This window comes from Athene noctua, chromosome 19 (assembly GCF_965140245.1).
Source record: "Athene noctua chromosome 19, bAthNoc1.hap1.1, whole genome shotgun sequence".
NCBI classification, from domain to species: Eukaryota; Metazoa; Chordata; class Aves; order Strigiformes; family Strigidae; genus Athene; species Athene noctua.
Genome location: NC_134055.1, coordinates 5,641,812 through 5,655,153, shown reverse-complemented (window position 1 = coordinate 5,655,153; position 13,342 = coordinate 5,641,812). Strand labels below are relative to the sequence as shown.

The 13,342-nt window shown below is 62.9% G+C and overlaps 1 protein-coding gene across 1 annotated transcript; it reads left to right on the top strand.

The window, feature by feature from the left end:
• The first annotated feature begins 4,274 nt into the window (after nucleotides 1-4,274).
• On the top strand, nucleotides 4,275-9,832 carry TRAF4 (TNF receptor associated factor 4). The gene is made up of 7 exons (XM_074922813.1): nucleotides 4,275-4,448; nucleotides 7,031-7,082; nucleotides 7,404-7,508; nucleotides 7,593-7,754; nucleotides 8,038-8,199; nucleotides 8,273-8,428; nucleotides 8,834-9,832. The coding sequence occupies exons 1-7, from the start codon at nucleotides 4,306-4,308 to the stop codon at nucleotides 9,464-9,466; spliced, it is 1,413 nt and encodes a 470-aa protein (XP_074778914.1). The 5' UTR covers nucleotides 4,275-4,305; the 3' UTR covers nucleotides 9,467-9,832.
• The last annotated feature ends 3,510 nt before the right edge of the window (nucleotides 9,833-13,342 follow it).

Here is a 13,342-nt window from a genome sequence, read left to right as displayed (position 1 = left end):
GGAAGCTGACTGGAATTCAAAGGATCTGCCAGGCCCTTGGCACTCGCCTTGTGCTGCAGGTTACAGGGACGGCTCCCACAGCCCGGTGTCGGCGAGGGGAGGGTGTTATCTGCTCCCAGACCGAGCTGGGCACTGGGTAACTGCGGGGCTGGGTTAAATCGCCTTGCAGCCCCCCAGGCCGCTGCCTCTCTTCCCTGTGCTGAGCTGGTGGCAGCACCGGCTCCTACAGCAACAGATTTCTCCGTTCTGTGTTGTGCTCAGCTCTCAGGGCTCCCCTTGCCCCACATCACGTGCAAACACCTTCCCAAGAAGGGGCTGGTGTGCTGCTACAGCCCCACCAGGCAGGAAAGAGGTCTCCAACACCCTTCATCTCATCAGTGGTGGCACCAAAATGCCACCACACAGGGGGACGAGCAGTCCGGAGAGCTAGGCTGCCAAATCCAGGGGCGAGCGCCCTGGCACCCTGTTACAAAGGCTCTCCAATAAACAACTAGCCCTCCGCAACTATTCAGCAGCAGGTTTGAATGCTGGTGAGAGGAGAACAAAACACCACTTCCTAGGGTTTAACGACAACACAAAACACCCTGTCACTTTCTAGGGTTTAACAACAACCCAAAACGCTCTATCACAGAACAAAACACCACTTCCTAGTTAACAACCCGAAACACTCTATCACTCACCTAACAAGTGAGGACTCTCAACCTTGTGGAACACCTCAGGGCACCGTCCCGACCCAGTAACCTCAAGGGGTTTCCTTGGGCAGCGTTCCGACCCAAGGGGAGAGTCCTCAGCTGCAGCATGCTGCTCCAGGGGAGGACAGGCTCAAAATGCCCCCCCCCCCCCCCAGGGACTCCATTTATACCCAGATGAATCTGATCTGTGGTCAGTATTGGCCATCATTGGCCAAAGGCCCCAAGTACTGTGAAGCCCTGAGAAAAGGGCAATCAGCAGCTGCTACCCTTCAGCAGCCAAGAAGCCCTATTTTCACTGGGTGGGTGCACCTACCACACACCCCCCTGCTCCCCGTGGGATGTTTTATGGCTTAATAATGCCTTTCCGTGGCAGTGCCGGGGCTGGAGGTGTCACTGGCACGAATATCTGAACCCTTTGCTCAGGACAGGGGAAACCAGTATGGACCAGTATGCTTTGTGCTGGGCCAGGGGCTCACTGATGAGGGCTGGAGCCCTTGGGATTTTGCAGCCTGTGCGCTCCGAGTTCAGCTGTAAAGCTCAGCGAGATGATTTGAATAATTTAATACCGGGCTGTGACCAAGCCTGGCAAAAGGGTAAAGGAAACAAAGAGGCCCCCAGCCCCGAGCAACAATAGCTCTTGAAACGACAAGCTGAGGCATGTCCGCGCTGCCGGAGGCAGAGAGCAGCCCGGGCAAATAGGCCATTGCATTCCTCACGTCTGCTGCTTTGTTTCCTTGCAGAAGCTCCCGGTAAAAGCTGCAGGTCTCGGGGCTTCTCCCTTTATCCTTGTTTTGTTCCCGCATCCTGTGGAGCTGGTGGTGGATCAGCCGTGTCCCAGTGGCTCTTCCTGCTGAGGAAGGCAGGGCCACAGGGGAGCGGGTAGGGGAGGTGATGTGGGGATGAAGCTGCCTGGTCACGTCTGCAGCATCCCCGTCGCTGCGGGTCCCCTCTGGTCATTGTCACCCAGGGAAAGCCCATCCCCGTCCCTGAGCTCAGTAAGATCCTGCTGACCCAGAGCCATCTCTGTCAGCAGGAAACGACCCAAACCGCCTGCTGATCCTGGAGCTGGTTTGATTTGATTCCAGCACCTCTGTTGTGGTTTTAACCCCGTTCCCACCAGGCTTGGCAGAAGGTGTGGCTGCCGTCTGTCCGTCTGTCCAGCCGCCTCCCTCCCCTTATCCCCTGCCTTCCCTCGGCTTGAGTCCCCAGAAGCAGGGAGAGGACTCTCCCCGCTCCCTTCCCCGGGGCAAAACGCTCCACCTTAACTTCTTTAGAAGCCGGAGCGTCGGTTTTCTGTCCCTCCAGTTTTAAGTCAAATACGAGGCAGAGGGATGGAGCAGGGTGCAGGGCAGGGAGAGGCTGAGGGAAGAAGGCAGGAGGCCTCCCCGAGCCCAGATGGATTCAAGGACTGACCCGTCACGGGGGGACAGAGAACATATTGCCTCCACAAAGGGAACTGCCCTGCCCGGGGGTTGACTGTCGCCTTTGTGCGAGACAAACGCCTGGCTGTGATGTTGAGTGCGGGGAGGGCTTTTGGAAGGGAGAGGGGGAAAGGAGGGGATCTTTGTTTGCAGGGTCTGACACCTCCCAGCCGTCCTGCCAGCACAGCCAGCGCCTTCTGATGGCTTTGTCAGCTCCTGGCTAATTAGCAGAGATGTTTTTCAGTGAGGTTAGGAAAGAAGAAAATTTAAAACATCAAAGAGAAGCAGTGAACGGTGATAAAACTCGGCTTTGTTTCATGCCTGTTGGTGGAGACGCGGGTTTTCTAGGCTCACAGGGGTGCTGTGTCCGTGGCCCTGCGGGATGCTGACACCCAGGGCCCAGGGTCCGTCCTTTTGGTCTGAACCTGGTCCCGTAGCTGTGTCCAGGGAGAGTTTTTAGACAGGGCTGGGTTGCGGCGTGTTGTGGCTGGGGTAGGGCCTTTCTCTTGTTGGGAAGCGAGCCTGGCTCCAGGGCGTGCTGTGACTTAGTGGCAGAACCGGACAGACCACGGGGCTGTTTGTAGATCCTGCCCTGGGGGGATCACAGCTCTGAGCAAACCCGGCCTGGGAGCATCTCGACCCCAGGCTGCCACCCCTGTGACACCTCAGAGGTTCCCGGTGCTCCCCACTGCTCTCTGTGCGGTTTCCCACTGTCATTTTTTTTACACCTTGGGTTTCCAGGCTCTCTGGGAACTGGTTAAAGTTTAGCTCAGTGCTCTCAGCTGTCCAAGCAGGCTGCCAGCTTGTCATGTCCCTCGGAAAAAAACCCAGTGGTGGCTGTTTACACTTGATGTACATCAGTACAAGCTTCCCCGTTATCTGGATGTTGGGAGCTAAAGCCCTGTTGCAGCTCAGGGCACAGCAGGGTAACCCGTTATCCCTCAGGGTAACCCCCAAAATCAGCCACCCATCCCCTTCTTGGCAGCTCCGGCAGCGAGAGCGGGCAGGCTGCCTGCCTTCCCCGCCCCGGGCTGCTGGAGGATTTTATTTTAAGCAGATCCTCTTGGGGAGACGGGTAACGTGAGCTCCTTGAGTGACAAGTGATAGAGCTTGACTTGCTTAGTGTGTCCCCCAGGAATCCCTCTCCTCTGCCATTTGCTAATTGAAAACTGCTAACATTTGGGTCTGGTGCAACTGCCGCCCTTAATGGGAAGCTGGCTGGAGCGTGCGTTGGTGGGACTAACACATGCTCACAGCCTGTCATCTGCTCGTCTCCATCTCCAGGGAAAGGGGCAAATACTCCCATATGCTGCTCTGGTTTCTGAAAGAGTGAAGTGGGGGCTGGAGCCAGACAGATTTGCTTTTATTCTCCCTCCTCCAAGCTCTGGTTAGAAACTGCGGGCTGGAGGGCTGCTGTTGGCTGCAGCCTGGGACAGGAGCTCCCAGCAAGATGAAGCCACAGCAATATGTGTCCCCCCACCAGTGCCTGTGGCGTGGGGGGGGTCTCAAGGCAGCCCCTCCATGTCCTGCCCCACCATCGCCCAGCTCAGACCCTGCTGTGGGTGATGGCGGGGGCAGGGGTCACTCGCTGAGGCAGAAGCGGGTGTGGGCGCCGTGTGTGTTTGTGTCCCCCCCACCAGGGGGGCACAGCCGCGGCTCTGGGCTGTGTGCAGGGCTGTGGTACCCCCGCCGAGGGGAGAGCATGGTGTGTGCCCCCACCCCAGGGCCAGAGCCCAACCCCGGGGGCCTGGGCAGCCTGCTGCCAGGCGCGGGGGGGTCTGCACAACCCCCCGGGGTGTCTGTGCCTGCTGTGATGCTCCCAGGGGTGACTGTCCCCAGTGCGGTGGATCTCAAACCGCCCCTCCCACCCCCGGAGGGGCTGATGCTCCCCAGGTCCCCGGGAGTGGCCGTCCCCGGTGCGGTGGGTGCCGAGCCCCCCCCCGGAGCGGCCGTGCCCCAGACGCTGCTCCCCGAGCCCCCGGGGCCGGTGCGGGCGCGGCGGGGAAGGTCGGGGGGGGGGAGGCGGATCCCGGCCGGGAGGCGGTGTCGGGGCCGGGCCCCGGGCGCGGGGCGGTGTCAGGCCGGTTCCACCGCCCCGTCCGACCTCCCGGGCGGAGCCGGGCGCGGAGCGCGGAGGAGCCGAGCGGGGCGCGGAGGAGGAGGAGGAGGAGGAGGAGGCGGCGGCGAGCGGGATGCCGGGCTACGACTACAAGCTGCTGGAGCGGCCGCGGCGGCGGGTGCTGTGCCCGCTCTGCGGGAAGCCCATGCGGGAGCCCGTCCGCGTCTCCACCTGCGGCCACCGCTTCTGTGACACCTGCCTGCAGGAGTTCCTCAGGTGAGCCCCGCCGTGACGTCACGCCCACCCCGCCGTGACGTCACGCCTCGCACCCCTTTTCCCCTATGGAGCGCCCCGGTCTCGTACCCCCCCCCCCCCTCCCGCCCCGATCCGGGGCTTCGCACCCCCGGGGGGCAGCGGGTGCTTTCACACACACACACACCCCCCCCCGCCGGGTGCGGGGCCGGCCTGCACGCCGGGGTGTCCCGGGAGGGGGTGCGGGGTGTCCCGGGGATGCCCCGGGCCGGGGAGGGGGTGCGGGGCGGGCCCAGCCCGTGACAGCGGCCCCGCGGGGTGCAGCGGCCCGTGGCCCCTCTCGGTGAGGAGGAGGAGGAAGAGGAAGGCCGGGTGAAGCCCGGAGCGGCGAGTTTCGAGCGCTTGCAAAGATTTGTGCTCAACCCCTTTCGGCCCTACACCCCGCCGGAAGGAGCGACCGGGGAGAGTTGGGGGGGGGGGATCCGGCCACCCCCGTACCCCCACTCCCACGGGTGAGCGCGACCCGACCGTGTGTGCTCGCTGGGAGCGAGGGGACGGGGCCCTTCCCACCCCCGGCCCCCCGCTTTGGCAGCCCCAGCCCCGGTACCCGGGGCCGTCCCGGGGCCGGTGCTGCCCGGTTGTTGGCTGGGGGGTCCCACGGTGGCACGGCGAGGGGGTGTCCGTGCCCCCCACCCCCCGGGCGTGCGGCGGTGCAAAGCGTCACCCCGGGCCCCGGTTTCCGTTGCCGCCTCCGGCTGCGCCTCGCCCGGCCGGGGCGACCTTTGCCCGGGCCGGGGGCCCCGCGGCCCCGCCGCCACCAGCCGGTTTCTACGAAACCGGGCGTTCCCCGGCGCCCGTGCCAGGCAGCGCCTCCGCTCCCCGCCCCGGCTCTAACTGGGGTGGCTGGACGCAGGGGTCCCCCCGTCGAGCCCCCCTCGTTTGCACTGGATCAGGTTTGGGGCTCACACGGGCTGAGCCACCCAGCCCCACTGTGGTGCCGGGGGAGGGGGGTGCCAGGGAATGTTGGGGCTCCCCCACCCCATCACCTCGCTGCGCCCTGACGTGCCGCGAAGGTCAGAGGCAAGGACGGTCCCCCCCGGGCGCTGCCTCAGCACATTCCCTGCCCGGCGGAGCGTGAGGAATGGGGGAGGCTTTGTTGGGGATTAGGCGCTGGCTTTGGGTCACCATCCTGCTTCCCCGCCAGCCCCGGCACCCCGACACCGAGCACGGGGTGCAGGCAGGGCCGGCAGCCCCTGGAATAGTGGGAGGGCGATGCCAGCCGTGGGGCGATGCCAGCCGTGGGGCGATGCCAGCCGTGGGCTCCCCGGAAAGGGCTGGGTGCCCGGCCCTGGCCGGGAGCAGCTTATCTCAGCGGGTGCCTGGTGACTCCCACAGAAACACCCGCGGCAAACAGACGGGGCACGTGGCAGGGCTGGATGTGGCCGTGCCCCACGGGAGTCACACACACTGGGCTGGTTTTCCTGGGGGTCTCTTGGCCCCCCCCCGTCCCCCAGCACAGGGATGGTGGCTGCAGGGGGACATCCCCGCGCCGTGCCCGGGCACCCCAGGCCAGCACGTGTCAGGCGGCATCGCTGGCTCTGTCGCGCCGCTCGCATCTGCTTGGCCGCCCCGGTCAAGGCCACGCCGGTGCCTGCCAAGGGCGCGTGGTGATGAGCTGGGTGGGCAGGGTGACCTTGCAGCCTCGCCCAAGAGCCACCTCGGGGACACCAGAGTCCCGGGGGTCCCAGCATGTCCTTGCCGTGTGTCCCACCCGCAGTGTCCGCTGGGGATGGTGTGTGGGGTGCCACCCTCGTCTGTCCCCAGGCACGGTGCTGTGGGGACCAGGGGTGGTGGTGGTGGCTCCTGGCCAGCCGTGTCACCGACCAGGCTGCCTGTTCGGTTCCATCTGTCCCCCTTGTGCAGGTTGGGGCTGAGCGGGGCCATTCCCACCTTGGGGACGGCTCTCGGGAGGAGCACCCCCATCCTGGGGGCCCAGCGGGATGGGGACCCCCTCCAGGGCAGCTGCCTGTCCCCCATCCCGGCTCACCGCGGTGGCTGACGGGGCCGTTTCCTGTGGAGCGGGAGCCCCGGGGCTGCACGTCCGGGCTGCACATCTGGCGCCCAGCTGCTGCACCCGCCCCCCCCCACCTCCCCTGGGCCCCAGCACCTGGGGCTGCGGGCAACCGTGGCCCCCACCGACAGCGCTCTGGGCCAGCCACCGGCACCCTGCCTTAATCCCGGGGGGGCCGGGGCGGGCGAGGGGGCTGCTGGGGCTCCAGATGGTGCCACGCTCGCAGCGACTAGCCCAGGCCCCTGGGGACTGTGGCCTCTGTGCCCGGCTCGGGGCGGCGGGGAGGGGGGGCTGCCCGGAGGGGGGTGTCTGGCGGGGGCATTTCCCAGCTCAGACAGATGGAGCGGGATTAGAGCTGCGGTTCCCCAGGGACCGCGGCTGGATTTGGCACGGGGTGAGTGCTCAGCGGTGGAGGGGCAGCGCCGACGTCCTGGGGTGGGATGGCGGGGACCCTGTGGGACGTGGCGGCCGTGTCACCGGTGACAACGTTGTTCCCTAGCCCCGAGTGATCCTGACCCCTCTCTGTGTCTTGCAGCGAAGGCGTTTTCAAGTGCCCGGAGGACCAGCTGCCCCTGGACTATGCCAAGGTGAGCCTGGCATGTGGACGAGGCGCCCCACTCCGAGGGGACATCCCCGTCACCTGTGCCCCCCACCAAGGGGCCAGCCCCAGGCTCCGCACACCCGCCTGGCACAGCCGCGCCGGCCTGGCACGGACGCCCGTGCGGAAGCAAGAGCCCTTTGTGCCGCAACGGAAACCCGCTCCCGACAAAGGGCGCTTGTTCCTCTGCTGGCGGGGGGGATCCAGGCCCGGGCAGCGTGCCTGCGGCTCCCGGCCAGGCTGGGGTGGGGGGTCCGTGTGCCCCCGCAGCCTGGCACGGGCTGCTGATGCCCCGGCGCTGCCTCCCCAGATCTACCCCGACCCGGAGCTGGAGGCGCAGGTGCTGAGCCTGGCCATCCGCTGCATCCACAGCGAGGAGGGCTGCCGCTGGAGCGGGCTCATCAAGCACCTCCAGGTAAGGTCCGGCAGGATGAGGTGGGGGCCAAGGCTGTGCCCTGTGACTCCCCCCGCCCCTCCTCACCATCCCTGTGCCCCCCAGGCCCATCTTGGCACCTGCGGCTTCAATGTCATCCCCTGCCCCAACCGGTGCAGCACCAAGCTGAGCCGCCGCGACCTGCCCGAGCACGTCCAGCACGGCTGCCCCAAGCGCCGGGTCAAGTGCGAGTTCTGCGCCAGTGACTTCACCGGGGAGGCCTTCGAGGTGGGCAGCGGCACCGTGCCAGGGGGCATGGCTGTGGGGGGGACACTGCGGGGGACACAGCTGGCACGGGTGTCCTGGGGGGTGTAGTCGGGTTGGGGGGTGCAGTGTGGGGACTTAGATGGGCTACAGGGCACCCTGGGGGCACAGCCTGGGTGTGGGGAGCACCGTGGGGGACCCCACGGCGGGCACAGCCTGGCCACAGGGGGCACCGCATGGCCCCATCCCTTGGCAGGGCTGGCCGGTGAGGGCAGCCGGAGGGTGACGATGCTGCTGCTGTCCCCAGGGCCACCAGGGCACGTGTCCCCAGGAGAGCGTCTACTGCGAGAACAAGTGTGGGGCCCGCATGATGCGGCGCCTGCTGTCCCAGCACACCCTGGCCGAGTGCCCCAAGCGCACCCAGCCCTGCACCTACTGCGCCAAGGAGTTTGTCTTCGACACCATCCAGGTGAGACGGGGCCCACAGGGACCTTCGCCCCACCAGCTCCCAGCCCCAGCTGACAGCCGCTCTCTGTCCCCAGAACCACCAGTACCAATGTCCCCGGTATCCCGTGCCCTGCCCCAACCAGTGCGGGACGCCCAGCATTGCCCGGGAGGACGTGCCCACGCACCTCAAGGAGAGCTGCAACACTGCCATGCTGCTGTGCCCCTTCAAGGAAGCTGGCTGCAAACACCGCGTGAGTGTGTCCCCGGCCCCGTGACAGTGTCCCCGTGCCCGTCCCTCCCTGGCATCCTGTGAGATCCCTGCCATGGTGTACCTCTGCCCCACAGCATCCCCACACCTCTCCTGCCTCGACGTCTGTCCCATCCCCTGTGGTGTCCCTGTTCTGCTCTGTCCCATCCATGTGGTTTCTGTAGCGTCCCCGTCCTTGTCCTGCCTCAGCCCTGTGTCACTTGGCTGCCCAGGTGTCCCCCTGCCGTCCCCACCAGGTGTCCCTGTGCCACGCTGCTCCAGCACCCCCATGTTCCAACGACATCTCCTTGACATCCCCACGGCATCCTTCTGTCCTGTCCCACCCCACGTCCCCACGCTGTCCCGTGCCCCCGGCGCCCCGCCGCTGACAGTCCCACTGTCCCCGCAGTGCCCCAAGCTGGCCATGGGCCGGCACCTGGAGGAGACCACCAAGGCCCACCTGGGCATGGTGTGCGCCCTGGTCAGCCGGCAGCGGCAGGAGATCCTGGAGCTGCGACGGGACATGGAGGAGCTGTCGGTGAGCAGCGACGGGACCCTCATCTGGAAAATCGCCGACTACGCCCGCAAGCTGCAGGAAGCCAAAGCTCGTAGCAACTACGAGTTCTTCAGCCCCCCTTTCTACACCCACAAGTACGGCTACAAGCTCCAGGTCTCGGCTTTCCTCAACGGCAACGGGAGCGGCGAGAGCAGCCACCTCTCTGTCTACATCCGCGTGCTGCCGGGCGAGTACGACAACCTGCTGGAGTGGCCCTTCTCCTACCGCGTCACCTTCTCCTTGCTGGACCAGAGCGACCCTTCGCTCTCCAAGCCCCAGCACATCACCGAGACCTTCCACCCTGATCCCAACTGGAAAAACTTCCAGAAGCCGGGAGCCTCGCGCAGCTCCCTGGATGAGAGCACCTTGGGCTTCGGCTACCCCAAGTTCATCTCCCACGAGGACATCAAGAAGCGGAACTACGTGAGGGACAACGCCATCTTCATCAAAGCCTCTGTGGAGATTCCCCAGAAGATCCTGGCCTGAGCCCCAGTGCCCCGGGGGGGACAGGACATGAGCCGGGCACCCACCCAGGGGTGCCCGAGGTGGTGCTGAGCCCCTGCCCGCAGCCGGTGCCCCCAGCTCGGGGACGCTGCCGTGGCTGCAGCCGGTGGCTTTCAGGTAGGCAGGGACGGGGCTGCTCCCCCACGTCCCTCCTGGGGCCGGGACCCCCCTGCAGCCCCAGCTGCCCCCCCAGGGCAGCCCCTTCTCAGGTGCCCGGGGGTGCCGGGGGGGCTGGGCCCCCCAAGACCCTCACCGGGGTGCCCAGCAGCCCCCGCCAGCCTTGCTGGGGATCCCACAGGACCCCGCTGCCCAGAGCCATATTTTGTAAGCTGGTGCCCCCCGGGAGCACGGCTGTTATTTATTACCCCGGGCTGGGGCCTGCTGCCCCCTCCCTGCCTCTTTTTTTCAATAAACTTTTCTTGTATTTATTATGGCCGCCTGAACGTCCTTCCTGCGCCTGGGCAGGGTTGGGGGGGCCCCTGTCCCCAGCGCCTGCTGGCATTGGGGTGCTCACAGTGCAGCCGTGGGTGCTGGGGACGGGGAGAGCCCGGGGTGGGCTGGGGGGCACGGAGGGGGTGTAATCCCTGATCCACATCCCGGCAGCAGATGGCCTCAGATGGCGACAGTTAATTCGGTTATCGCCGGCAGCGGGGATGTGTTGGGGGGTGTCACCAACCTGGGTTGTGGTCCCCCCCCCACCCCACCAGGCCCCTCGTTAGCGCTGGGGTAATTACAGCCCCGGGGGGAGGCTGAGATTCAGAGCAGATGCTGGTGGGTGGGCCAGGGCTGGGGGCACGAGGGGCACCGAGGCAGTCTGGGGGGGGCCCCTCACTGGATCAGGCCCCAGGTGTGTGTCTCCCCCCCAAATCACCCCGGCAGCAGTGGGGGGGGTGAGGGGGGGGTGGGTTTACCATCTCGGCAGCCTAATCCCACAATTGCATTAGTGCTGCCCCAGTTTAACACAATTAGCCCCTAATTAGCTGCACCCCAGCATGCCGGGCTGGGGGGGGGCAGAGCTGCCAGGGTGTCCCCATACCCCATTCTCCCCCCCCCCCCAGGAACATCCCCCTGGGTGGGTCCCAGCACTGCCCGGGATTGTGGCACATCCCTGGGGCTGGGGGTGGCACCGGCTGGCCCTGGGGAACGGGGCGAGCCTCCTGCCCGTACTGGTGACCAGCGCCAGCCTGTACTGGTGCCCAGTTCTTGCCCATACTGGTGCCCGCTGCTAGCCCATACTGGTGCCCAGTGTAAGCCTGTACTGGTGCCCAATGCCGTTCCTACACTGGAGCCAAATGCAAGTCCATACTGGTGCCCAGTGCCTGCCTAAACTGGTGGCTGATGCCAGCCCATTCTCGTGCCCAGTGTGTACTGGTGCCCAGTGCCAGCCCTACACTGGAGCCAACTGCAAGTCCATACTGGTGCTTGATGCCCTCCCATTCTGGTGCCCAGTGCCAGCCTGTTCTGAGGCCCAATGCCAGCCTTACTGGTGTCCAGTGCCAGCCTATACTGGTGCTGAATGGCAGCCCCAGCTGATGGGGCGAGCCTGCTGCCCACACTGGTGACCAGTGCCAGCCTGTACTGGTGCCCACTGCTAGCCCATACCGCTGCCCAGTGTAAGCCTGTACTGGTGCCCAGTGCCATTCCTACACTGGAGCCAAATGCAAGTCTATACTGGTGCTTGATGCCAGCCCTATACTGGACTGAAATGCAAGGCTGTACCAGTACTCTGTGCCAGCCCAAATGGGTGGCCAGTGCCAGTGCAGCATCAGCCTGTACTGGTGCCCAGTGCCAGCCCAAACTGGTGGTCGATGCCAGCCCATTCCGGTGCCCAGTATCAGGCTGCAGTGCTGCCCAGTGCCACCCCACCCTGCTGCCTGGCGCTGGCCCGCACCAGAGCCCTGCTCGGGGTGGGGGGGCTGCCCTGGGCTCCAGGATGGGGCCAGTGGGGTTTCACGAGCCCAGCGGCTGCTCCAGCCCCCACGGACAGAGTTGGCTACTGCCAAACCCCACTGTTCATTTCATTTTTTCCTCCTTTCTTGCTTTTTTCCTCCTAAAGAGGCTTAATCTGGTTTATTGCCTGGTTAGGACTGATGTGGCCTGAGCTAGATAGGGGAAAAAAACATCAGCTAACGCCTGCCCTGCATACATATTATTTACATGTATTTTATATTTGATGCTTATTGCATACGTTTTATTTATATATTTTTATGTGCGCGTGTGTGTATATACACACACACATATTCTCTCTGTATAGGAACTGTCCTGTTTTTATATTTATTATATAAATTTTACTTATATATTTTCATGTGTGTGTATTTGTGTATATACACACATACAGCTTATAGGAACTGTCCTGGTCCTATAGCCAGGCCATACAGCAGAACGTTAGCAGCCTCTTGCTGCACACCAGTTACCTTAAAAAAAAAACAAAACAACACAAAAACCCAATCCATAGATTATTTATGAGTGAAAAGCTTCAGCTATTGTGGTGAAGCGATGCTGGTGAAAGCCTGTGCGGCAGCTCCTGGCTGTGCTCACTGAAAGCCCAGCGCTGGGAAGCCGCGAGGGAAAAACAAACCCAGGAGCCAGCGGCTGCGACCCTGCACTGCCTCATCCCCACACCAAGGGACCTATTTACAACTGTTTTCCTTGCTTGTTTTTTTTTTTTTTTAATTTTTTTTTTTTTACTTTTCCCCTCTCCAAGCACAAACGTGAAATGTGCCATCAGGTGCCGCTCTCCAGTAGCTCCCAGCACGGCAGCTCCATTTACCCAGGGCACGTTGCAACTGGAGCCCCGGCGCACACGTCTCCGTGCGGTGCCTGGCTGGAAATGTCAACCGGCTCGTCAAGCACCTCTTAACCTTCACATCACATCAAATGGGGGAGCAAATCCCCTGCAAGATCTGGGTTGTGAAGCAGGAGGAGGAGATGCTCTTAATATTCATGGGGGAGAGGGAGAAAAATCGATTTGCTACTAAATTTAGCCTCAAATGTCTAGTTTAAAAATAAACTTCCTGGAAACTTGTTGGTTTGAAGATTTATTCTGAAGGCCCAGAACCTGCCAGCTTGCTCCCTGCTCTGTTGGGCCAGCACAGCTTGGCCACTGGCCGGGCATTTCACGTGCTGCCAGAGAGGAAAGCATTATTAAATGCCCTATAAATTGGCAGAGGCTGGACCTTTGCTTCTTGAAGACAGCAACCCCATTGGCAATGCCCTTATCTAACTGAACACCAAATCCTTTTAACACCTTACAAAACCTTTGGGATGCAGACGGGGAGAATGTTTTTGGCAAAACCACTTCATCCACTGCTCAGGCGGCAGAGCCCTGGTTTGTGCTGATTTACTGACGCTCCTTAGCCAAGACGGCTAAACCAGACATTAATATTTCATCAAGAGAAAAAATGCAAGACAAATTTGCTTTGCACATCCTTTATTAAAAACCCAGCCGGGTTCCCCTTCCTCCCCAGCCCTTTGCCTCCCTGGGACCGAGGGGTTTGAGGGGGGGAGAAGGAGGGTTTTTTACAGCGGGACCATTTAAATCTTGGTGCAATTTCACCACTGTGATTTTAGCACATCTCTGAGGCTAGCAGCCATCCCAGCTGAATTAACAGTTTGTACCAAATCGCCTTGAAATTAATTAAATAAAATACTCCAGTAATTTTATTGCAGTTTGGCCTTGTTGAGCATCGGAAGAGTAGCCGAAAGGTGGCTGTTCCTAGAGGATGTCCCACACGAGCTCCACCCCAGCCAAGACTTCTACGTGCCCTGTTTTCTTGGCTCCTCCACCCCCGTGGACCCTCCAGGAGTCCCACATCAAGCAGAACATTTTTTTCAGCTCGGATTTTTTTTTGCAGCACC